The sequence below is a fragment of the Anoplophora glabripennis genome, unplaced genomic scaffold (assembly GCF_000390285.2).
Source record: "Anoplophora glabripennis isolate ALB-LARVAE unplaced genomic scaffold, Agla_2.0 scaffold556, whole genome shotgun sequence".
Taxonomy (NCBI): Eukaryota; Metazoa; Arthropoda; class Insecta; order Coleoptera; family Cerambycidae; genus Anoplophora; species Anoplophora glabripennis.
The window spans coordinates 22,592-48,699 of record NW_019416718.1 but is presented as its reverse complement, the minus strand read 5'-3'; the positions used below and the strand labels follow the sequence as shown (position 1 = coordinate 48,699).

The 26,108-nt window shown below is 31.7% G+C and overlaps 3 protein-coding genes across 4 annotated transcripts in view; all 3 read left to right on the top strand.

The window, feature by feature from the left end:
* The window catches only part of LOC108911015 (chitinase-like protein Idgf4), a 16,510-nt gene extending 14,635 nt beyond the window's left edge, over nucleotides 1-1,875 (top strand). For both annotated transcript variants that reach the window (XM_018715825.1, XM_018715826.1), the window contains one exon: nucleotides 1,550-1,875. In XM_018715825.1, the coding sequence (XP_018571341.1) occupies nucleotides 1,550-1,758 (209 nt within the window). In that variant the 3' untranslated portion in view covers nucleotides 1,759-1,875. The remainder of the gene's footprint in view (nucleotides 1-1,549) is intronic.
* Nucleotides 1,876-4,747: 2,872 nt separating this feature from the next.
* Nucleotides 4,748-21,237, top strand: LOC108911016 (chitinase-like protein Idgf4). Its single transcript, XM_018715827.1, has 7 exons — nucleotides 4,748-4,891; nucleotides 12,706-12,965; nucleotides 14,494-14,626; nucleotides 14,908-15,078; nucleotides 15,144-15,312; nucleotides 18,076-18,341; nucleotides 20,922-21,237. The coding sequence occupies exons 1-7, from the start codon at nucleotides 4,786-4,788 to the stop codon at nucleotides 21,131-21,133; spliced, it is 1,317 nt and encodes a 438-aa protein (XP_018571343.1). The 5' UTR covers nucleotides 4,748-4,785; the 3' UTR covers nucleotides 21,134-21,237.
* Nucleotides 21,238-23,009: 1,772 nt separating this feature from the next.
* LOC111691871 overlaps nucleotides 23,010-26,108 on the top strand; it is an 11,111-nt gene continuing 8,012 nt past the window's right edge. Inside the window, exon 1 of the mRNA XM_023455292.1 lies at nucleotides 23,010-23,044. Within this exon, the coding sequence (XP_023311060.1) occupies nucleotides 23,011-23,044 (34 nt within the window). The 5' untranslated portion in view covers nucleotide 23,010. The remainder of the gene's footprint in view (nucleotides 23,045-26,108) is intronic.

Below are 26,108 nucleotides of genomic sequence, written 5' to 3'. Positions count from 1 at the left end.
TTATGTTATGTATATAAGTATTTAAATGTGAATATTTATTTATTAAAGCTCTTTAAATTGAAAAACTCGTGAAATCATTTATTGTAAATAAATATTCGAAAAAAGTTGTATATTTTTATATAATTACTACTAAGACTTAAAAAATGGAAAAATTATAGATATCTCATACCGCAAAAGCTGAAATTTGTTAATACAATAGCTAATTTAATAAGTTAAATGAAAAAAATACTCAGCTTTATATTTAGTGAGGGAAAAGTGCTCAGCTGATAAAGTTAAAGATGCAACGCGTCCGCGCGTATAGCGATGTGCTGCGCCTTCAACTCGTCAGCTGAGCATTTATAGGCTAGATATGTGCTTATACACCACAAAAACTTCAGCGGACCAATTTCTTCGTATAACTGGTTAAGTTGACTATTACTTTACCAAATTTCAGCTTTTGCGGTATCAGTCTACCTAACGCATATTTTTGCCTTGTTTAGGTGAAAAGCTGAGGCATAACCCCCCACTCTAAAGTTAGCGGATTGCGTTTTTTCTTTTGTTTATAACATAATTAACTTGTCGACAAAGTCTCAGCTTTTGCGGTATTAGTTTTTTTATTTTATTATTTTACGTGTTTGGGAGGCTGCCGCAGCTACACCCCCGGGAACTGTGCGAGCTGGAGGTGGATTTACTTACTAGTGATACCAAATGAAGCGTAGGAAAAATTTTCAGCTTTTGCCAAATGACTAACTCAAAACGGTTGCTGGCTCTCGAGCTATTAATCAGGGACTGAGATACCAAATAGCATTGTCACTAAGAACTCCAGAATGTCAACTTCATAGAGTATTTTGGCAAATGGATACGTGCATTTAATTCCTAATGTTGACATTATTGGGAAATAAGCTCTTCTTAATTAAACCACTTCCAAACTATTCATTTTATAGAATGTATATAATTTCCTGAGAGATAATTGAGAATCTCTTCGGCAATACTTATTTTAAACTTTTAGTGGTTTTGTATAAATTTCAAAAAAATATATTTTGTGAATGATTTTAATTTTAGATCGATTTAATTGTGTGGTAAGCTTACTTTGTAATAAAATATAATAAGGAACTCGGGAAACCGAAAAACCATTGCCAATTAAATGCAATTATCGAATTTCCAAAATATTCAGTTGCTTCGAAATTCTGAGTTTCATGGTACCAAAGTTTCCACCAATAGTTGACGTAGGTATTTGTAAAACAATTCAGTGAATTTTTGTCTCTAATAACGTGAATAAATTATTGAGATAAGTTTCGTCTATCTACATTAACCTCAGGGACCTTTGAATATATATCACATATTTTTCAATTTGTATTTCGAAAATCAGTGGTATTAACTTTTGGTGGAACAAACACTTCACTAAAATTTTGACATGGACCTAGAAAACACCCTGTATAAATAAAATATATGTATATCTTGGCTGTGTGACAACAGTAATGTTTCCATTAGCAAATTTACTCTTCTAATAAACAAAAAAAATACACATACAAATTGACCTACCTAATGCCCTTTAATCTATCTTTTCCAGGCACATACGCCTTCCGTCTACCCAAAGACGACAAAGAGGGCATCTGGGTATCTTTTGAAGACCCTGACACAGCAGGCCATAAAGCTAGTTATGTCAAGGCTAAAGGTTTAGGTGGAGTTGCCATCGTTGATGTCACACTGGATGACTTCCGTGGCCTTTGCACTGGTGATAAATATCCACTTTTGAGAGCTGCTAAATTCAGACTGTAAACTGATTAATGTTTTTTCAACTTTATTTTATATTAAAAAAAGTACATATGGAAGTAGAGTTGTGTTTGTAATTTTTGCTTAGTTTAAAATAATTTAATAAACTGTGTGTTGTGTTCAGATGCATTTTATTTTTATACAGTGCGTCCCAGAAGTAACGCAAAAAAATTCGTATTTTACTTTGTGTTGAGTTTTCACAAAAACGCTAAAACCCGTCAATTAGTAAATAGGAATTGTCGTTTTGTCACGTTGGTTAAACCTTTTTTGCGCTATCTTTCATAGACCTATGACATCATCGACATTTTTTTTAAAATAGCACTACCTAATTTTTTAAGCATAAATGGATAGCCCTTTTGAAGGGAAATGCGTCGATATAGGGTTTGGCCTACTTTACTTTGACAGATGCGAAAAAAAGCCAACGATTGGAATGGGCATGGTTTGAATTAATAACAAAAGTAGGTATCACAAACTTATGAGCGAACAGTGCTATAGCAAAAAATGTGTTTTGGTTGATTGTAGGTACATGTTTTTATGTAGATTTAGTAGGTACACCCGATCACAGCGGCTATGTAGGTATTGTTTTGAAGACGACAGTTAGCGAATGCAATAGTGCCTCATATCATTGTGACAGTTACAAATAACATAACTTTACATTGCGATGGTGTTGTGTTTAAATGAGAAACAAAGAATTGAAATCCTGATTATGGTTGGATACGGAGATAGGATCCGTAGTTATGATGAAGTGTGTCATTTATTCAAGGCCAAGTATCCAGAACAACCAATAACTTCGTCTACAGTATGCACATTAGTACGCAAATTTGAAAACGCTGGACATGTTAGAGATCTGTCTAGATCTGGAAGGTCAACGACAGTGATAGAAAATGATAGGCAAAATGTTATTTTTAGCTGTCACTGAAAATCCACACACTGCCGTTCGTCATATCGCCGAAAACGCCAACATATCAATATATAAAAACGTACCTACAATCAACCAAAACACAAAACATCTACAACATCTACCCATTTGTGCCGTAGCACTGTTCTCGCATCAGTTTATGATACCTACTTTTGTTGTTATTTTAAACCATGTCCATTCCAGTCATTGGCTTCTTTTTCGCTCCTGTCAAAGTAGGCCAAACCCTATATCGACGTATTTCCCTTCAAAAGGACTATCCATTTATGCTTAAAAAATTAGGTAGTGCTATTTAAAAAAATGTCGATGACGTCATAGGTTTATGAAACAGTGCAAAAAAGGTTTGAGCAACGTGACAAAATGACAATTCCTATTTACTAATTGACGTGTTTTAGCGTTTTTGTGAAAACGCAACACATAATAAAATACGAATTGTTTGTGTTACTTCTGGTACACACTGTATACAAAATACTTTTAAATTCTACCAAATAACGAGAGTCATTGAAAAAAGTATTTGCTTTGATTAAAAAATATTTAGTTTTATAAAAAATTACCATTGTTCAAAAATGTGCCCTAAAACAAGTATACACTATTTTTTTTAAATAAAAAAAAAACATTAGAATATATTATTTTTAAAAATTCTTCAATAAATTATCTTAATTAAAAATTTCTCAAAAACAATTTGCAGAGATTACAATTAGTTTATAATAAGTTTAATATAAGTTCAAAGTTTGAAAAAAAAATAAAAAATTTTGAGAAAATTACTTGCTACATTAACCTCGTACATATCATACAACGTATAGTATACGACCCAAGTGACACAGATTGAAATCAGTCTGTATTCTGCTTTTCTTCGAAGCGTTGTTTACGGCGGTTGTCATGGCAACGAGACGGCCAACGCGGGATTAAACTACGGTGTGGGGGAACGAGTGACGCAGAAATTGAAGCAGCATCGCCCATCGCCTGCCTTTAACCTTTAATCTTTAACAGTTTATACGATACGCGTCGCCCAGTGCACGATTATAACGGTTCTTAGTTAATATTTGTTTTGTATAACATTTGTAGAGATGTTTCCTATGTATGATCCAGTATGAATTTTATTGGAAACGCCATTTTCCAGATGAAAAATTGAGGACAAAAAAAATTTTTTAAATTGCAAGAGACCTGTGCTTTATTCTCTCGATATGGAAAAAAGAGAAAGTCAAAAGATAACGTGTGCGTTCGAAAGTTTCGGAATGAATGGTATTCAGAGTATAAGTGGTTCCGTCCACAAGCCGAACTAATATTTCTGTTTTTTATAAAATCTAAATGAAAATCCTTCATACAAATATCAGTTTTTCGGTAATATTGCAAATGCAACTAAAAATTTCCAAATTCATTTAAAACCGTTTGACCTCGAAAATTTGAAAAATTTTCGCCAGCTTTTTTTTCTTTTTAGTCAATCAATGAATATGCTTCGCCTATTCTCAATATCAGGAGCCGCCACTGAATGGCAAAATATTTTCAAGGACGACCCCGCCCTTCTGGTGAGAAATAAAAACAATTTTGTGTTCCAAGTTTAAAAATATATAGAAATTATATTTTCCCACTTAAAACTCAATATTACAATTGAAATTCAAAGTTCTTTGTTTTAAATTTTACATTCAATATCTTTTAGGATCTTTGCTCTTCAGTATAATAAAAACTCATTAAATAACGTTTATAATTTGGAGTGTTCCAACGAAAACTTAATCCACCCACTTCTTACAAACCTCCCTATTTTAGATGGGATGAGTACCATTTCAAAGGTTTTTTTATTATCTAATTTTCTGATGTTCTCTTGTTACTAATCTGTCAGCTAAAAAAAATGTTTGTTGTAATGTTATTATACATTACATTGTATTGTTTGTGTAAAAATTAAACCTACTCTTTTATTTCTTCAATTATTACAGTTTCTAACACCGATTCTGGAACAAAAACAAAGCTATTATTCAGAAATACACTCTAATATGTGTGAACCATGACATCATCTATCTACAGTGTTATTGGTAGGAGTATATAGAAGAATAACCTTATCACAAAATAAGACGAACATAAACCGAAGCCAAACTTTAGTTATACTTAAACCGGCTCCAACTATGGGCGCCTTAACGATTTTCGTGTTTTTTTCTGCAGCAGTGACTGCTGCGCTTGCCGAAAAAGTGGTGGTTTGTAATTACGAAACCAAATCACGTTTAAGAGAAGGTAGGTGATTAGAAATGTGTCAATAATCAACCGTTCACAGTGTTCTAATACTTAGATAATAAATTTACGCTAAACATATATACAAGTCCACCGTCACACACATTAACAAATATGATATAATTGTATCGGGTTTCATCTTACTCATTCTGCTAATTAGTGTAAATTTGCGAGGACAGTCTTTACATGCAAAGAAACAAACACGTATAGAATAATAATCAAATAAATAATTGAAAGCTCATCAGTGTTAATAACGATAAATGAAACATAAATTGACTGTAAATTTTTTCTGTCTATATTTTCTGTATTTTGGTAAATACGCTCAAAAGACGAAGAACTACATATGGACATTAACATACGTACATTTTAGCCTTCTGTAACCCTGATCTCAAAAAATCAGGTTGTCTATTACGTAATATGTTTTACTGCTTTTAAGGTAACAGGGTGTGACACAATATTCTGTAGTACTGTAGTCGTCTTTATTCAGCTGGCCATACACTAAGGTGCCATTGCGTGCGATTTGCCTGCTTCACTCAGAAAGAAATTTTGGTAATCAACCTAGTGTAGTTATGCAAAAACAGGGTGTTCAGAAACAAAAGGGCCACACTTGCACTGCTACTATTTTTTAATTTTAATTTAAAAAATAATAAACACTTCAAATAGAAAAAATAGGTAAATAATATAAGAGATATTAAAATTAATTAAATGAATAAATGAATATTAGGAATTGTTACATTTTTATTATTTTTTAATATACAAATTTAAAGACGAATAGATCTTTATAGAAATGATATGGAGGCATAACATATTAAATAAAATGATATCAAAAAATAATTTAAAGGCATGTGGCTCCTTAAAAAACAAAATTATGTTTAGCGGCTTACACGTTTTAATTTGATTCTAAAAAAAAACGCGCAGTCACCGACTTACCGATATGACAAAGATAAGGCTCTGGGGTGTGCCGTGCTCGCCCTTAGCTACGCCCATGTAAGTAAGAGCTATTTTCTTTTATTCGTGATTTCAGAATCATAACGCGTTACGATCCGAAATCTAGCAACCTGATTGGTTTCTATCGGATCGTAGCGTGTTATGATTCCGAAATCATGAATAAAAGAAAAGGGCTAAGGTATATTTGGTCTATTTACGCATGATTTACGCTAAGTTTGCAATGACGTCACATTTTATAATTAAGTGCAGCCAATAGAATAACCCTAAATTCTTGTTCTGTATCGCATTAACTCTCGTCAAACTAGGAAATTTTATTGTTTTAAGTTACACTTTGCGACGTTGGACTTGACACATTGATTTTTATAAGCTGTGCTATCAGATAAGGGTTGACGCTTGCCTACAAATTTTGACGTTTGTAGGCTACCAGAATTCAAAAGGCATTACTGTGTAGTCTCCATGGGCATTACGACCCACACAGCACAGTGACATTCGTACTGAGGATAACTTTTCAGGATATATAGGATATCCTTGGATAGGTACACGATCACCTCAGGATGTACCAGGGATATCCAAATGGAACCGCCTGGGCTTTGCTTTTAACGTCCTGAGGACATCCGCCTGGCTATATACCGGACATTGTCAGGTTATCAGGACATCAGCCGGGCTATTATCAGGTTATCAGTGGATTAAATGAGGACAACGTAGGCTTTACTATTGATGTCCCCAGGACATTAGCTGGGCTATGTACAGCACATTTTTAGTACTTATTGGGCTAATAAAAAAAATTACAGGGTGGTATTAAATATTTCTATAGATCAAATACGTACCTAATTTCCAAAACATTTGCTTGCCATTTCCACTCCATATAATATTTTTTATTCAAAAAAAATATTAACATACAAAAAATGAAAAGGAAAATCTGATCATTTATCTATTCGGTTATAATATGTAATACTAGATTTGATTTCTTTGAAATTAACAATACAATATTTTGGATCTGTTGATTAGATTCGTCATAAATACGTGAAGGGTAGTTTTAAAATTCTCTTTTCATGAGATTTAAATATATTTTAACATTTTTCTGCAAGAAGTATTCCATCGTTGATACATGTATGTATTTTTTAAACATTTTACTCACCCACTTACTAAAATCTGACGAGAAAATTCTGTAACATAGCCACCGGCAGAAATTTTTCTGTTTAAGACTACATACAAGTTTTCAGAAACATCTCCAAATTATTTAGATATATACATCAATGGTTCATATTATTCATAAAACTGGTTTGAGGCATTTTTTTAAACTGGAACAAATAAGACCTAAAGTACTTCATGAGAATAAAATATAAATAAATAATATATAAATTTTAACAGCACTTTAAAATTAAACTGAATTTTTTTATTCATTGCACATTCTAAATATAAACTTAAAGAGCAAATTTCACATGTACTTATATATAATCAACTCTTTCTATGATACATATAACCAACTTTTTTATTACAGAATATAAACAAAGTTATATACACCAAAGTTATTATATTATGTATTATAAGTATAACTATTCCTTATGTGCTGTTGATCTGGTCTCTTTTTATAGTCTCTCATTTGCATGCCGCGGCATGTTTTAATGCTCTCCCCATTATCTTTTTCTGGTCAATTTTTTGTGTAATGTCCTTATGAAATTCCAGCTGTAAATTTGTAGAAAAAGTATGTTAATAATACATTTACAATGTAGACAAGTGACAAAACAAAAATTTTCATTAAATACATTTAACAAGACTATTCTAATTTCATGAACAATGTATTATAATCTGTTGATATCAAATTTAAGCTATTCTAATAGATAATACGTAATTCTGCCTACGATTTATAATGTAATCCTTATACCTAACTCACAATGTTGGTACAAATATTACAGACAGAGAACTCTAATGAATTAATTAAATTTATGGGTTACAATCCTTTGTCAGAACACCTATAGACAACACATTCAGAACTAAAAATTATAGATTTGAACATATTATGTAAATTTGGTGGTACCACATATACACATCTACTACTATATACTATACTAATTTTTGAATGGTATTAGGCTCTATATAAAAAAATATTTGAAAACATGTATTTTTTAATGCGTTCTTTAGCATTAATTATTGCATGATACAAACAGTAAGAACAAAATTAGTTAATACTATATACGATTCTAACCTATATGTTTATTCTACGATATTAATACCTTAATACCAAAGGTAGTTTAAATACTTACTTCTACCAGCAGCTGGTTGATGCACTTCACTTAACTATTTTAACAAGCTTTAAATTTCACTTTCCACTTTTCAAATTAATAAAAACGTCATTGAGTGACGCACTTCGTACTTATAAAACAAAGAAAACACAGAACATGGCGAGATACGGGTCATACGTCAATATATCATACTGCGCATGTACCATGCACTGTGCCAAGCCAAGAACCATCCCAGGATGGGATCACTCTAGAATTTGCCTAGGATATCCTAAAATTGGAGATTGTTCGGCTTTTAATATCTTCATAGGATATTTCCAGGACATCCTGTATGGATTTACCTGGGATATCCCCAACTAGGATATTGATAGGATCTACTTGTCTTATTCATGAGGATATCCTGAGGAATGAGATCCCCGATTAGGATATATATATATAGGACTAAATGAGGATATCCCAGGGACGTCATGTGCCGTGTGGGGAACGACATCCTAAAATTACTCATTTGTTATTATCATTTATTACATATTATAATACTTGTATTACCCTATTATACCAAAAACTTGCCTCTCTTTAAGGCACGCTTTCTAAGATCTGGATGACGTTGATCGCGTTGCTCCCTGGCCGCAGACGGCCTAATTTCCTTAAAGTTGTAGGCAATATCCACAATTAGACGTCCTGTATTGTCCTGTATATCTAATGATTGATAGCGTAGCTTGTAAAATCAATGGTTGACAATGCACTGAATTAAAATCATTAAAATTAATTAGGGGGGGATCCTTAATAGACAATTTTGAACAGGAATGTAGAATCTAAGAAACGTAAGTTGTAATTGTTACACCAACTATGAACTGTATTTCAAATATTATTGACAATATTTGACACAATTCTAACAATTTTTTTGACTGTTTCCTAAATTATTTAAATAAATTGTTGTTCTAGGTTACATTTCTAATAAACTGGATTCGATAGCAAAAATTAATTTCCTTAAATATCTTTAAAAAATTTACATCCTAGCTACTCTGTACCTTCTCACACTGTGACGTCATTGCAAACTTATCTTAAATGGACTGTATGGAGTGTATGTCTGGCCTTAAGTTTTTGAAATAAAAAATTCAAAAATTTTAGATATAGGTATAGGTATGATTTTTTTAAATTCCTCCTTAAATACATATTGGTCCATAAAATTTTTACAAATCAAGATTTTTCTTTCAAAAATATAATTAGGTATGTAGCTACTTAATGTAGCATAAGCTGCTTCTATAATAAAATTTAATAACATTGGCTACACCTTTAACCTTGGTCCCACTGTTAAAATAAATATAAATTTCATTGACATCCATTTGTGTCCTCTGTTATATGTTCCGTTTCTGTTTGTCAGTGTCAATAGAATACTGAATTACCTACTTTTAAGTAAAACACGTCACATATTCTTCATATTTTGTGTTTTTGTAAGTAAATTGTGTAAATCAATTTAAAAATATTTGGTTGTGGTAAAAGTATATGCTAGCTTCAGTTCAAATTGCAAAAAAAAAAAAAAACAAAAATGAATTCTTTTACCTTTAGCATGTGTTCTAACGTTATATAAGAGAAATTGAGATAACTAAATTAGTTTTATTAAATTAGAAAATGAGATAAATTAGTTTTTACATTCGTAATCACTAATCAGTTACAAAATATAAATATCTATATTATAATATGGGTGACTTATTATTAGTAGTGATATATAAATAATATATCATATTTGTATTTGTTTTTGATGATATATTGAATAATTAATTAATAGGATTGGACAGCAAAATAAGTGGAAAATATGTTTTAATTTGAATTATGAGGATAAACAATTCTTCGAAATGAGTTTAGATTGTTTTATTTATAATCAGCTTTTTACTATCTGGATAAATACTTTCAGAAAAAAATTACTCATACCAATATTTTCAGGAAAAGTAATGTTTTTTCTTAAATTTTATAAGATTTATTTATTTGAATTTTGAAATTTGAATCCTAAAAATGTATACCTATTATTATTACTTGACCTTTTTTTTTAAAATTTGTAGGTATAGAAATATTAGTACTCAAAAACCGCATCTGCATATTTTTAAATAACACAGGCACAAAAAATTTACTAATTTACTTTTTAACGGGGTATTTTGACGCGCTGAAAACGATGCAGCCATCAGAAATGCTCAATCACGTCAGGATTTTTCCGTAACCTGAAAAAATTGCTCAAAATCAGTGGAAATCGCGATTTTTTGTTAAAATAATAAAGATTTTGAAATGAAAGTACACAGACGTGTTAATAGGGTCAAAATAAAAACCTCCTGCACTTTTTTCTCTAAAAAAGTTGTATTTTGGCCCAATTAATACAAACCGGAAACTTATAAAAAGGAATATAAACCTAACGAAAAGAAAAAAATAAAGCAAACAGAAATCCGGGAATACCGATAATTTAAAATTAAATGGGCGTGTTAAATGAGTCATAATAAAATCTTATTCTTGAATTTTTTTTCTCTAAAATACATTCTTAAGTCATATCTAGACATTTTAATAATGCTTGAAGTTCGTTTAAAATGGCTATAACTCCACAATGACGCATTTTAGAGAAAAAAGTGCGAGAATAAAAAATTTTATTTTGATCCTATTAATACGTCAGTGTACTTTAATTTCAAAATCTCTAGCTATTTTAACAAGAAATCGAGTTTTCCAGTGATTTTGAGCTATTTTTGAGGTTAGGGAGCATTTCTGATGGCCCCATCATCTTCAGCAGGTCAAAATATAGGGGTATCATACTCTGTTGAAAAGTATTTGAAAAAAAAATGGTGTGCCTGTGTAATCATTTTTTATTTGAAATAAAGATAAGTGAGAAATTTACTTACAATTAGAAATCATTATTCGAAGTAAACTTTACTTAATTATTTACTGGAACAGTTACCTATATAGGATCGGAAATTATGTTCTAAAAAATATCAGATGTCTTTATGTACGAATAAACATACCTATATCAGCCCTCGGTTTTAATGCCAGTGAAATTGTATTTTACAAAAATCAATAGGAATTATACGAAAATGAAATGGAATTTAATACGTATATCATAGTTATTTCCAACAATAGCTACAATTTTTGCGTGAACTTATTAGCATGTTATGACATAAAAAGCCGCTAAATTACAATATTATTTCTATTACTATATCACTTCTTGGAACCCTGGAAATGACGCATATATATACTGTATGTTATTTTATGTAACAAAGTTAAACAGATTATTATTCATTAATGCATTTTGGTTTCACGGGCCTACACATCCATTTTACCTTTATGTTAATAAAAAGTTAGTCATCCGTTAGTGACAACAAGTCGTAATCGAGCATTCTGATCAGTTAAACAATGTAGATTCTGATTTAAATTGTTTATTTAGAGCAGTGATATAGTAATAATATATAATAATATAATAACGTTTACTATTAGCATAACATATGTAAATGGAAACTTCCCATTTAAAAATGAAAGTTAAATCATTAAGTTAGTCACCAACAATTAAATACATAAGTATAGCATTGTCTTGTAAAGGCATACAGGGTGGTCCATTTTGGTTGGAATTTTAACCTACAGTTTCCCGCCGAACCTGCTAAATATATGTTATGTGTTTTTTAAATGGAACATCCTCAATTTTTTAATATTTTTGAAATCTGCAAGTTATTTTGATTTCAAAAATATAAATACCTAAGTCATGTTCCTTTCAGTAGTTTTTTTAATATTATAGATATCGACATTATATGAATATTGCAATCTACAGTCAATCAGGTGAAATAAAGTTGCTTAGATTAAAGTTATTTTTTAAATTAATATTTTACTATAGATTTTTTAGTTTATCAATATTTTATTTATTTGGTAATCTTATTTTTGGTAAGTAGTAACAAACTACATATATCTAGAAGAAATCATCAATATTATGTAGCTCCCAAGGAAAATGGCAAATGACAAAATTGGTCATAACTTTTTTATTTGCAATTTTTTGAAGAAGTAATTAACTTAACAACATCTTTAAAATATTTTACCAAGAAAACCACTTATATCCAAATTCTCTAAGTTATTAATTTACACTCGAATGAAAAAGCTTGTGATTAATTATCCAATCAATAAGGACCATTTAAGCTCTTTGGCCTTTTTCATTAGATGCAGTATTATAAATGTACCAAATTTAGAAAATATACCTATCAATTAACTGAGGAGTAATTTATGGCAAATATTAATTTCAAAAAATTTTATGGCTATGTAACTCTGATAATATTGAAAGTTTTCTCCAGTCTCATGCAAAATGTTCGTTGCATCGTTGTTCCAGAAAATCGCACATTTCAAATATCGTCAGTAACACTTAAACACAAACAACGCAACACAAAATGAATCAAAATATGCGGAACGCAATGTTGCCAATCACATGTCACTAAATAAGGCCATTAGCGCGTAATTCAAAAAGTTCGATTATTTTCTGGATAGACTTCGTACAGTGTAATTATTCGTTGTTTAATTCGATATATGTACTGAGTGTTATTAAGGGCATTTGATAAAGTGTACAGAACAAAAAAGACTTAGCGCGTCAATATTTTGTAAATGTATATTTTTTTCTTTCAGGACAAGGAAAATTTGACTTAAATGCTCTCGAACCAGCCTTACAATATTGCACCCACTTAATTTACGGCTACGCAGCGATTAACGACGACACGTTGAAATTGGTGCCCCTAAATGAACAATTTGACGTTATTAAAGACAATTACAGGCATGTAACAGACCTAAAACGCAAATATCCTAGATTAAAAGTACTGCTGTCTGTGGGAGGAAACGAGGACGTCAGCGGAGAAGACAGCGAGAAAAATTTGAAATACAGACAAGTCGTAAGTTGCAAATATCAGTATCAATATATTATGTACTAGGAAAACATATTGAATGTTTTTATTACTGATTGTTTTATTTGCATAGTAAGATTCGTTCAACATCTTTCTTAAAGGAAAGAACTTTGTGTTTCACGAATAAGACCCATACAACCTTATGTATTTTGATTTTCCATGCGAAACAGAGCAAACGAGTGATGTGAGCTTATTTAATAGGTCATGAACCTAAATTCCTAACCCACACATACCACACGCACGATTATCCACTCACCCAATGGGTAGGTATATACAAAACGGATCAGTATTGTAACACTGCAGTTCTTGATCCCTGTAATCTATTTGCAATCATGGTACACCTAAATTATCTGAAGGCAGTTATGAATAAATATCGAGAAAATCGATTCAATTACAAACTACACCTAACAGTTTAAGTAAATCAATATACTACTTTTTAATTTCTGTGTCACTCTTTTATCCTCGGCCAGTCTCGAGTTTCTGATATCCATCAAGTATTGCAAGGTTGAAAAACGAATATACTCTGTATGTGGTTTAGGAAGAAGTTTCCGCCCTAGTAAATAAGCTCGCGCCACTCCTTGTGATTCTTAAATTCGAAGGGTGGTTTTCTGGAGTTTACGCGAGGCTAAACTATTGCAAGGATTTATTGAGTCTTTAAATTCCCAAAACATGCAATGAGCATATGATGCGGTGACTTTAAGGGTAGTTTTCTGGTACTTGCAGTCCTGAGGGGTCGGAAAGATTGATTGAGATTTAGGATACTAAAAATATGCATGCATGAGCCTGACAACTCATTTCCAAGGATGTGCCCTAGAAAAAGACCTACTAAAGTGGTAGTAGTAGAGTTTTGGCGGATTTTATGTTTCAGGGGTAGTTTGTGGAAATTAAAAACGCTAGGGAGATGAAGCATTTCCTAAGACAAACAGCCCACTTTTTTGTGTGCCTGTATGTCTCATTTCATTGTTTATACTTATTCAGTTTGATATAACAGTAGTTTCTTTTTTGTCTTTATCCTCAGAAACATCGTACCTTGTATTAGTTGCGTGTTAGTTTCACTCAATAATTGTAATCCTGATTTCGCTGATCATTCTCATTTCCAAAATAATTTTAAAAAGCTGTTAAGAAAATATGTTATCAAAATTTCATTGTAACTTCTAAAGTAGAAGATGGTGTAATAAAAAAATCAAATGCACTGTTTCTGTTAATGAATCGTTTACTTTCAATATTCCATATAAAATAGTAGATAAAGTATACAGAGAGGCCTTGGTTTATAAGATTATAATAAAAAGTATTATCCTGCGCTGAAGAATGAAAACAATTGTTTTACCTATTCTGACTGCTAAAATATTGAAAAATTGGTTCAAACGATTTAATTGTTAAGCCCGAGTGTTGAGGATTAACATTTTCCTAAGCAAATCCTAAAGAAGGTTAATTATAATACACCACAGAAATACAAATAAAACATTCTTACAAGATATGGCATTTTAGTAGATAAACACTGTATTAATATTTTCAGTTGGAATCATCAGCTCATCGTTTAGCTTTTGTCAATTCCGCTCATACTTTGGTCAAAGGTTTTGGATTTGATGGTGTCGATTTGGCGTGGGAATTTCCTGAAACTAAACCAAAGAAAATCAAGAGTGGATTTGGTAAGTTCGGCTATTTAATTATTATTATTCAATGATTTTGCACCAGTGACATATAAGTAATTTTAGTTATACCCTTGAACAGTTGAGCAATAAGAATTCATAAAATTTATAATTACCGAAAACACAAAGTCATATATTTTCATTCAAAATTATTAACAAATTCCGCAATATTTATTCAAGTTTTTAAACAATACATTAAATCACTTTTTTCAATATTTAATTTCTAAAACCAATAACACAATGTTTCCGAATTCCTCATGCAATTTTATTATCCATTTTAGGTGCTTTCTGGAGTGGCCTTAAACATAAAATTACTGGTGAAAATGTAATAGATGAAAACGCTGAACAACACAGAGAACAATTTGTATCACTTGTTAAAGAACTCAAAGGAGCTTTTAGACCGGACAATCTACTGGTTTCGCTCACGGTACTTCCAAATGTCAACAGCACAGGTACCTCTTTAACAAATCCAAATTACATTGGTGCTTACTAATTTTGTGCGGTTCTTTATTTTTAGTTTATTACGATCCCAGAGCGCTGGCCCCCTTTTTGGACTTGATTGTTCTCCATGCTTTCGACTTCTACACTCCAGATCGTAATGAAAAATTGGCCGATTTTCCTTCTCCTCTGTACGAGCTCATTGACAGAAGGAATGATGAGAACGTTGATTCTTGGGTGAAATACTGGTAAATGATATTAAATCAATTAGTAGTGATTTACAAATAAAATATCTCACAGGGAAATGCATGCAACTTTAAGGGAATATTCCTAAGTTGAAAATAAGGAAAGACTTTCTGCCTGGTTTGGAGGCTTGTTACCCATAGTTGAACAATTCCCGGGCTGGTTCCACGTCGTCGGTTTGGACTTTTTAATGATTTGAGAAACATATCGTTCTCTACTTCAGAAAACACTCTGAAATTGAGATTAAGTCCTCTAGCCGGTATTATTATTATATTTCTTGTGTGTACATGTACACTTCGGTTTGCTTTATTTGAAGTCACTGGTTTGTGACCTTGTGATTCCGATCCTAAATTTTTACGCACGTATCGCTTCCAAATTCCAGGAAGTTCTGGACCCTCAACCAGTTGAACTTATTTCAATTTATGGTCGTCGCCAGAAAAAATCCCCAGTTTCAAAGTTTCTTCTGAAGAAAGAGCGATATGTCTCTTGAAACGTGAAGAAATGTCAACCATATAAATTGCTATTACCAGTGCTGTACTATAGACGTAGGAGTGTCGGTCCTTTTCTTAAAGCATAACTTGTACTTACTTTGTATAATCTTTATTAAAACAGTACATTTAAAAAATATATACAGAGTGTCCAGAAAGGTCATGTAAAAAATAAAGGGGTATACAGGGGAGATCAAAATAGTTGTAGCACTTCATATATTTTTTTTTCCTATCAGGCTTCGTTATGGAGTTATTCGCCTTCAAAGAAAGAAGTTGAAAAGCAAATTCCAATTATAACTTCTAAGTCGTCACCATGACAAGAATGTTTGGGCAATTAAAGTAACTCATGGTAGTGTTCATATCTTAGTTTAAACTGACATTCAATATGCATGGATTATACAGGAGCAGGCGAAATTATCCATTTAAATTTATACATCTTTGACAGCGTTGCCAAATTTGGCATTTTTCTTTTATAGTTCGATTCCTTTCTTATTTTACTAAAAAAAAGGTATACTTACCGTATATCAGTCAATATCTTGTACCGTTTTTGAGAAAATCGAATTTTATTATCATGCATTTATTGTAACAAAAATGCGATAAGTATTAACATTTTTGTAAAAATCTTTCTATTTTTTAGTTTGTTTAAAGTAAATAGCAGAAAAATGTACGCACTTTCTTTTTAGTAGTATAGAAACTATAGTCTTCCAAGACAATTTTAATTAATAGGCTAATACAAAGAAATAACTATTCTGAGCAAGGATAACATAAAATAATAATATATAAACACAATATAACATTAAAAAAATAAGTATATATCCTGCCAGGTCCAGTTTAATATTGATATTGGAGGAAAAAATTAAAGAAATAAACAGTGCCGGCTCGCCAGGTGACCTAAAATTTCCGTATGATTGTGCAATTTAAATTATTTTTAATTTTATATAAATTTTATAATTTAGTTATAATTCTATATTGAAAATGTGTTTGTTTGTTTAATTCGCAGAAATAAACAGAATAGTTGCGCGATGAACGCCTTCTAAAAAAACATTGCTTTCGTTGAGCGCGAACACCAACCTCAGACCACGCAATGTTATAGTATAAGCAAGTGACGCGGATCGAAATCAGTCTATATTCCGTTTCTCGTCGTAGAGTTGTTTACGGCGGTTGTCATGGCAACGTGGCGGACAACACGGAAATAAACTACGGCGTGCTTGGGGGGACGAGTGACACGGAAATTGAAGCAGGATTGTAATCGCCCATCGCGGCAGCGTCTGCCTTTAAAGATATATATTATACGATACGCTTCGCCCAGTGCACGATTATAACGGTTCTTTGTTATATTTGTTTTGTATAATAATTGTAGAAATATTTCCTATGTCTGATCCAGTATGTGTTTTATTGGTAATGTCATTTTCCTGATGGAAAATTGAGGACAAAAAAGATTTTTTAAATTGCGAGAGACCTGTGCCTTATTCTCTCGATATGAAAAAAGGGGAAGTCAAAAGACAATGTGTACGTTCGAAAGTTTCGGAATGAATGGTATTCGGAGTATAAGTGGTTATGTGGAAGGGTTTATTTAAAAATATATTTTCTGTATGGCGTGTTTAATTGTGGGTGAAACCTCGGGCGTGTGGAATAAGGAGAGATTTAACAATTTTGGGAACGTCACGCGGTGCTGTCGTAACCACAAATCTTCTTTGGAACATACATATATGGTGTGCGTTAATGTTCGCAGAAATCCACAAGCCAAACTAATATTTCTATTTTTTATAAAATCTAAATGAAAATCTTCCTCGTGAACGTCAGATTTTCGGTAATTATTGCAAATACAACTAAAAATTTCCAGATTCTTATAAATCCGTTTGACCTTGAAAATTTTCGCCCGCACCGTTTTTTTTTCCTTTTTAGTCAATCAGTGAATATGCTTCACCTATTCTCAATGTCACGAGCCGCCACTGGAAATAACAGAAAACCCTGAAAATTAGGTTTAGCACAGTTGCAAATGCAAATAAAAGAAGTGTAGTTTCTTTAAGAAACAGATTACTGTGTGTGTATTTTTTTTTTAATTTAAATCTATATATTACTGTCCAAATTTGGTGAATGCGTTCTTGAAATATCAAAAAAGTTAAAACCTTTATCTCAGAAAGGTACATTTCGGGATCAACGTTCATATAAAAGTTTTTAACTGAGGAATTCCTCATAAAGTTTCTGTTCTTCCTATAGACACTATATTTTTGTGTTCAAACTTGGCAACCCAAATAACGTAATATATCTTTAACATAGGACGAGCAATGGCGCTCCAGCCAATAAGCTGGTACTAGGCATCCCCACATATGGCAGAACCTGGAAATTGGATAGTGACACCTCATCAGTTGACTCGATTCCTCTAACTGACCTTGAAGGTCCAGGAGATCCTGGCCCACTCACCAAAGAAGCTGGACTTCTCAGCTATCCCGAAATTTGTACCAAAGTCGAGCAACCATCAGGCGTCAAAGGCGGGTCTTCTCCAACTCAGTTCAAAAAAGTCACGGATCCCACCAAAAGAAGGGGTCAGTATAATTACAATTTGAGATATGTTTGTAATTCAGATATGACATGTAGGATACGGAAAATGGTTGGCGGGGAGAGAAATTTTTATATCATGTCTGTATGTTTTATTATATTTAGCTTTGAAAACAGATTAATGTAAGGGCAAGGCGTCATATGCCATAAAAGAGATACTCGTAATATTAAAAATTAATAATTTACACCATCCAACGAAAACGGGTAATTGTGTTCCGCTGTTTAGTCTATTTAATGTAACTACATCAATTAGTGTAAAAAAACATCCGTCATGTCAATAGGTACATATACATATTGCAAAATATTCAAGTTTTGTGAAAGAGTAAGGATGGCATTTCTTATTTCCGTAACCTGCATCATTTGTCTCAACATGTTTTCGGTATAAAAGAAGTGTTATTATAAAAGGTGACCCTGACTCATATAAAAAAATATATAATTTTTCTTTGTTGACAAATGTAAGCACATGTAAAAAACGCTAAGTTCTAGAAAACATGGAAAAGATATGATAATTTATTACAATATTTGTGGCACGCACAAACTGAATAATGAAGGTATATGCTATTAAAATGTTCATCTTGTGTGTAAATTGTTATCAAAACTATGTTTAATACACCCATAAATACAGGGTGTCCCGCATAAGAACCGACACAGGGCAGATGCATGTAGGGGTGTCCAAAATATTGTAATTTAACCAAACTTACCTATATACAAAGTTGCACCCCTGAGAAGTTATTAGCCCTAAATTTCGAAAAATAATAATATCTCTGGAAAACTTTACTGTAAAGAACCAAATTTGGTACATGATTTAGGTTTATTATTGGTCTTCTTTGACTAGTAAAAAAATTAAATTTCTTAAGAGACGTGCATTGTCAGCATACAACCCCCATGTCCAGGGAAACCTTCAATTCCTATCGCAATAAGTATTGTCTGGAATTACCTAAAGCCAAAAAAAGCGCCAATGACAACTATACATATAAATACATCTACTAATAAACAAGCAGCAATGTGGAACCTCATAAAAAATAAAAATGATCGCAGTTCACCTGTAAGCGATTCATTAAACGCTAATGACTTTAATACTTATTTTTCCAATATTGCAGAGCGTCTTTTGAGTGAGCTCCCGCTTCCCAACAAGTTACCTTCCGAGTTTTTGATTGCCCCGAGGTCACAAACGACTTTTAAATTCAGAGAGTTGTCTTTATGAAGGATGGACTATTCTAAATAACTTAAAAGTAAAAAAAAGCAAAGATGCTTACGATTTGAATATTCCAATCTTGGAAACTCTTAAGAACATTATAATTTTTCCACTATTTAAACTAATTAATCAATGTATTAGCTCCAACTTATTTCCTACAGCTTTCAAGTTATCCAAGGTTATTCCTGTTTTTAAGAAAGGTGAGAAAGTTGATGTATCTATCAACCGACCAATATCTCTTGTTCCCGTTCTGGCAAAGGTTTTCGAAACTGCCTTAAAAATGCAAATTGCAGAGTATTTTGAAAACAATAATTTATTCCATTCTAGTCAATACGGTTTTAGGAACAAAAGGTCAACAACTTTAGCTATTAACCAATTGACTACAATTATTTTAAACAATTTCGAATCAAACAATGTGGAAATTTTTACGATTTGACTAAGGCATTTTGACTCTTAACCTTCAGATCAGAGGCAGAGACATGTAAATACGTAGGTACGTATTCTTATAATGCTAAAGAGTGCAGTTATAAGAAGGCAACGGTTGTGTCAGTTTTTGTTTGAATAAAATTACATAAAATAGAACCCGGCCTACTGTCAACCCTGTACCACATTGCAGCCTCCCTAACATTTCCGATCTGTATTAATGACATATTGTAGATGGGTAACTTTTTCTTATATAAAAAGATTATACTTTTTTATATCTGTGTACTGTTGGTAATTGGTACTTTTATTATCTATGTTTATATATTATTATACTACCTAACGCAATATACGCCACTGGCGCACCAGTTCGTGTCAACAGGACTGCGAAATCTAATTGGTTGTTGCGCCATTATAGTGTGAGATTTGTTACGAGACATCCATCATTTATAGAAAGAGGCAAATATTTTAAACGTCTTTAGTGCATAATCATCGTCCGCTACCTAGAAATTTGTTCTATAGTTGTTTACATGTGTCCGAGTCCAAAACATAAGTTTTTATATTTGAAAGAAATATTTTTCGATTTAAATTTAATCACAGTGGAAAGTTCCTGAATCTGGGAACAATAAAAATATTGAAATGGTAGTCTATCTAGGCTGTGGTAATATCAAAAGGTCATAGACCATTTGTGATTTGATTTATCACCACAGTAGAACGTGCATAATATGAAATGAAAATATAACAGTATAACTCAAATTGCAGCAGTATCATGAAAGCGTTGAAAAACAACAATTTTCAGAAGAATTTTTTCAATATGGATGACTTAGACAAAGGCACAATTCTTTATCTCCTGAAAATGTTTTTATAGTAAGGTGGAATGGTGGATATCTTTACTGATTTATATCGTACTATTATTGTTTCGTTCAAATACTTTAATATTTTTGTTTTTTAGGGCCGTACGCTTATCGTTTGCCCGATGAAAATGACGAAGGAGGCATCTGGATTGGCTATGAGGATCCAGAATCTGCCACAAACAAAGCTGCGTATGTTAAAAGCAAAGGCCTAGGTGGAATTGCCGTGGATGATTTAACTCTAGATGATTTCAAAGGAGTTTGCGGACACAACAAATACGCCATATTAAAAGCAGCAGTTTCAGTTCTATAGCTGATAAGAGAGATTGCTATTGTGTTGAATATAAAAATGTAATACACATGCCTATAAAGTTATGCTAGTCTAAAATCAAATAAATATTACTAATACCTACATAACATTTGATGTTACCTAAAAACTGTTTCTCATTTACCAATTTTTAAAAAAATAAATTACGCAAAAAACTGGCCAAGTTATCTTTTGCTGCATATAATACTTACAACTGTAATAAAGCCAGAACCAACAAATTGGCCAAGAGATTGAAGATAATAGAACTGACTTTTTATTTTGAATACCTACCTAAATATTTAAAAATTTGTGCATTCTATATCAATCATCATTTTGTTCTGAAACAATGAAACTTTGTGTACGATACATTAATAAAATTATATGCAAAATGAAAAAATTAAATCAACTAGTGAAGTAAGTTTTAGATAAATCTATTACATATAAAGGGTGATTCAGAACTAATCCAAAAAAAAATCTGGATGTACACCGGGACTCTTACAAATACAATTTTGTAAAGAAAAAATAAAAAAGGGCAGTTCGAAAATGATTTAAAAATACTTCTGCACGGCACTGGAAACTGGTCCACTGTAAAACCTAACCTGGCACAATGCGACCGTCACGGCAGCAGTAATAAAAGCGGACAAAAACTTATAAAACGGATTTAATGCGCCTCAAAATACTTTTTGATAATGTTCTCGCATATCCGCTTATACCTACTCTTAAATATTCTGGTAGATCTGTTAATAATTACTCCTAACACATAATGTTACACCCTGTATATGTTGTGCACCACTTCTATTATTTTATTTTGTGTAAGAAAAACTTTAATTCTCCTAGACTAACTCGACCGTCCCGAATTTATTTGTTTCTAAGATTTGTTTGTAGCTACAGTTTAAGACGTCGCGAAAGTGTATATTTATATACAAGTACAAGGTGTATCACAAAAAAATATATCCAGATAAGTACATTTAAATATATCGATTTCTTAAAAAAAATATAATAAAAGTACTAGAGAATATAAGATAAAGGAAATTTGTTAAAGTTGCAGCAATTGAAGAGTATAAGGTAGACTGTAAGAAGAATGTAAGTGTAGGTTTTTGTTTTGCCTCTATCCTTAGTGACCTAAGTGAACAAATTACTTGTCTATGGAATGCTGCCTACAGACTACCCACCTTAAGAGTAAGATTTTGTGAACCCAGTAAACATGCGAGGTTACATACATTCTGGAGAACTCTAGAATGCAGGGGCTTTATATGTATTTTATGCGATTTGTATAAAACTTCTTCAATACTTTATCTTAAGATAGTTAATGTATAAAGTTATGCTAAAAATGGAGTTACTATGAGATGTTTTTAAGATATTTAAAAAACTTTTCAGTTAAACATCTTCTTCACAGAACAAAGTTAGACATCATCTATATGTTTTTTTATTATTACTAATAAGAAGCATTTTTGTTGTGCTTATAAATAAATAATAATTTACTTAACTATTCACATATGGTAAAATATAATTCGAGAGCTCTAAAAGTAGTTGCTAATACTTTCAAAATATTCTTTTAAATAGAACCGCTCTGCGTTGACTTGAGACTTGAGATTCATGTCGGGTGCATTTTTCGGACAATTTAAAAAGCAACATTTAACTGGTGTCATTATTACATTTAACATTTGTTAAAAATTTGTTGCCGTTTTATTGAATTTTTGTTTGTTGAATCTTCGTCATAAAAATATATCGAAATTTCATTGGTCAACTTTTCATTAATATCTTATGAGCCTTATTATACGTTGTCTTTTTTCAATTCTGTGATATTCTTCTGTCTGATGGTACTACTGTTCTGTCTTCTGCTTCTGTCCACTCCACAGGTGTTCTGTGTTATGGTAATTATTATGGTTATGTTCATCGCGCCATTGCGCCTTTTGCGTAAGTACCAGGTAAGTACCAATTTATTTGAAAGCAAGCTTTTTAATAAATTAGATAGGTTATTTATGGGCTGGATTTCAAAAAGCAATGTACATATAAAGGCAGGTACCTAAAAACTACCTAGGTACTTTATCATAATAAATGTGATTACACAGATCTGACTACCTATATGAACATTAATGTACACTTTGATTTGAGCTTATTAGTTTTACTGATTATTTCATTTATTATTGTATTTATTATTTAATATGCAGTGCATATATACCTTAATGCTAATCAAATTTTTTATCCTTTCACACATTTTTTTCTCTGCATTACAGAGTTTATACTCGAGTGTATAATATGGAGAGTAAATATAAATCTCTTAAACATATTTCCCAGAGACACAAAAGAAGGTTGCTATTAAAACAAAAGTCCCTTTACTTGAAACATATTTCCACAAAAACAGCTACCGTCTCTGCTGCTACAGGTTTATGTACACAAGTTAACAATAAAACATCTCCAATATTTGGAAAACCAGTTATTCCAATGATCATTTTTGAAAATAATATTGATAGTATGGAAATTGATAATGTCGATAAAATAGAGGTTCCATTCTCGGACATACATGACTGCTCTCTCAGTGGTGAGGTTGACGAACATATAGTAAAGCCTCGAGAGAAGTCAATACCACCTATAAATGAAAACGTTCCAAATTTAAGTACTAATAATTGCGAAATCACAAACAAAATCCGATTTTGGGCAATTAAAAATAATATAACTCTATCAGCTCTTACCGAACTTCTGCATATTTTAAATCAAGATATATACGGTACATTAAAATTAAAATTTCCAAAAGATGCAAGAACATTTTTAAGAACACCAATCGCTACCACTGTGATATCAGTACCGCCAGGTTTTTATTCCCACATTGGTTTAGAAAAAGGAATAATTAGATCATTGGAAAGATATTGTAATGTAAATGAATTACCTGAAGTTATATTTTTTAATTTAAATATAGATGGACTTCCACTTACAAAGAGTTCAAACAGTCAGCTATGGCCCATTCTTGGATCACTTGTACTGAAAAATACATATACAGAACCATTTGCAATAGGTATTTATCATGGATACAGTAAACCTGACAATGCGAATTCTTTGATGGAACCATTTGTTCATGAAGCTTATACAATTTTAAACCAGGGAATAATATGGAAAGAAAGTCATATACAAGTTAAATTAAAATGCATCATATGTGATGCACCAGCAAAAGCTTTTCTTATCTGTGTAAAAAACCATACAGGATATTTTGGATGCACAAAGTGTACTCAGGAGGGTGATTATATCGAAAGACGTGTAACTTTTCCAGAAGTAAATAATTCCTTAAGAACAGACGAGTCATTTAAAAATAAAATACAAGAAGAATATCACAAGGGAACGTCAATTTTAGAAAACCTACATATAGGTATGGTATCTCAAGTAGTACTGGATTACATGCATCTTGTATGCTTGGGAGTGACTAAAAGACTTCTTCAATTTTGGGTTAAAGGTGATATTTCCCAAAGATTTCCGAAAGTTGTGCTAGATAAAATTAGTACTTTTTTTGTTTCTTTAAAATCTTATATTCCTGTGGAATTTGAAAGAAAACCTAGGTCTCTGCTAGAAGTGGATAGGTGGAAAGCCACGGAATTTAGGCTGTTTTTACTGTACCTTGGCATGGTCACCCTCAAAGACATTCTGCCACAACAAAAATATATACACTTTTTGACATTATGTTGTGCAATCAGACTGTTATCTATGGACTTGTGTCAGGAATATAATGAATATGCCAAGAAGTTATTGATAAACTTTGTTAAAAATTATGGTATGTTTTATAAGCCAGAAAATGTGTCGTACAATGTACACAATTTAGTACACATTAGTGAAGATGTTAAAAAGCATGGACCATTAGATTCATTCAGCTCTTTTAAATATGAGAATTTTTTATATACTCTTTTAAAAAAAATTAGAAAAACTCAAAANTTCTTCTTATTATTTTTTTAACCAAGAAGACCTGTGAAAATAGTGTTATTTTTACAGGTCTGTCACAAGGAAATTGCATTCTTTTAAAAATAACTTGTAAATGGTCGTAGCAGAAATAGTATATGCAACTCTCATGTAATGGCCAATAATACTCGCATGAAATATACGAAACTTGTCTATAGTCGTTTCATATCCTACTTATCATGCTTGTGTTTTAATGGTCATCATTACATTATCATTGGATAATGGACTATTATGTCACAACTAAGTATTCATTTCGACACTGAACTTAAAGGTACATTGTACCAGGTCTAAAACTTGAAAATTTTTTATTTAGGTCGTTCAGCAGCAAAAGTTGATCGTCTTGAAGAAAAGTTTGATAAAATTATTGAAATCTTGAGTGAACACAAGTTAATGCTTGAAGAATTAATGGGGCAGCGTCAAAAGGAAAAATCCTCACTAGAGCCTTTTGCATTTGATCTCCCTTTGGGTAACTTAGAAGACATAATGTCTCTGGAAGGAAAACTGGCAGACAAAACATTTCTTGCACTATTTGTAAGTATATAACAGATAATAGGATTTTTTTTCAAATAAGTCCTTTAGTTTTCTATCGAAACTTACCCTTCTGTTTCTGACGCAACTTTGGAAGTCAAAATAAAAAAAAAATGTATTAATGAATTAATTGCATACAGTATGTTCACGGTTAGAGTGAATGATAGGAAACACCTTTTTATTTTGCATTTTACAAAAAAGTCTTTATAAAAAGTTTTGCTTGTATTTAAAATAAAGTGGCCATGAACAAAATTGACATTTTATATACAGGACGTCCAGAAAATAAAAAAAATGTGAAAAAAAAGTAAACTACCCTTACTTTTGCTCTTTTATAGCTGTTTTACATTGACAATTTATTGATCAATTAATTCATGAAGTCGCTTCATCAAGAAATTGTACAAGTGTAATGCACCTAATCTGCTGTCAAATAACTTCATGAATTTATTCATCAAGTTCTTGACGAATTAGAACATGTTCTAATTTTCGTCAATTTCTTCGTGAAGTTCAGAAG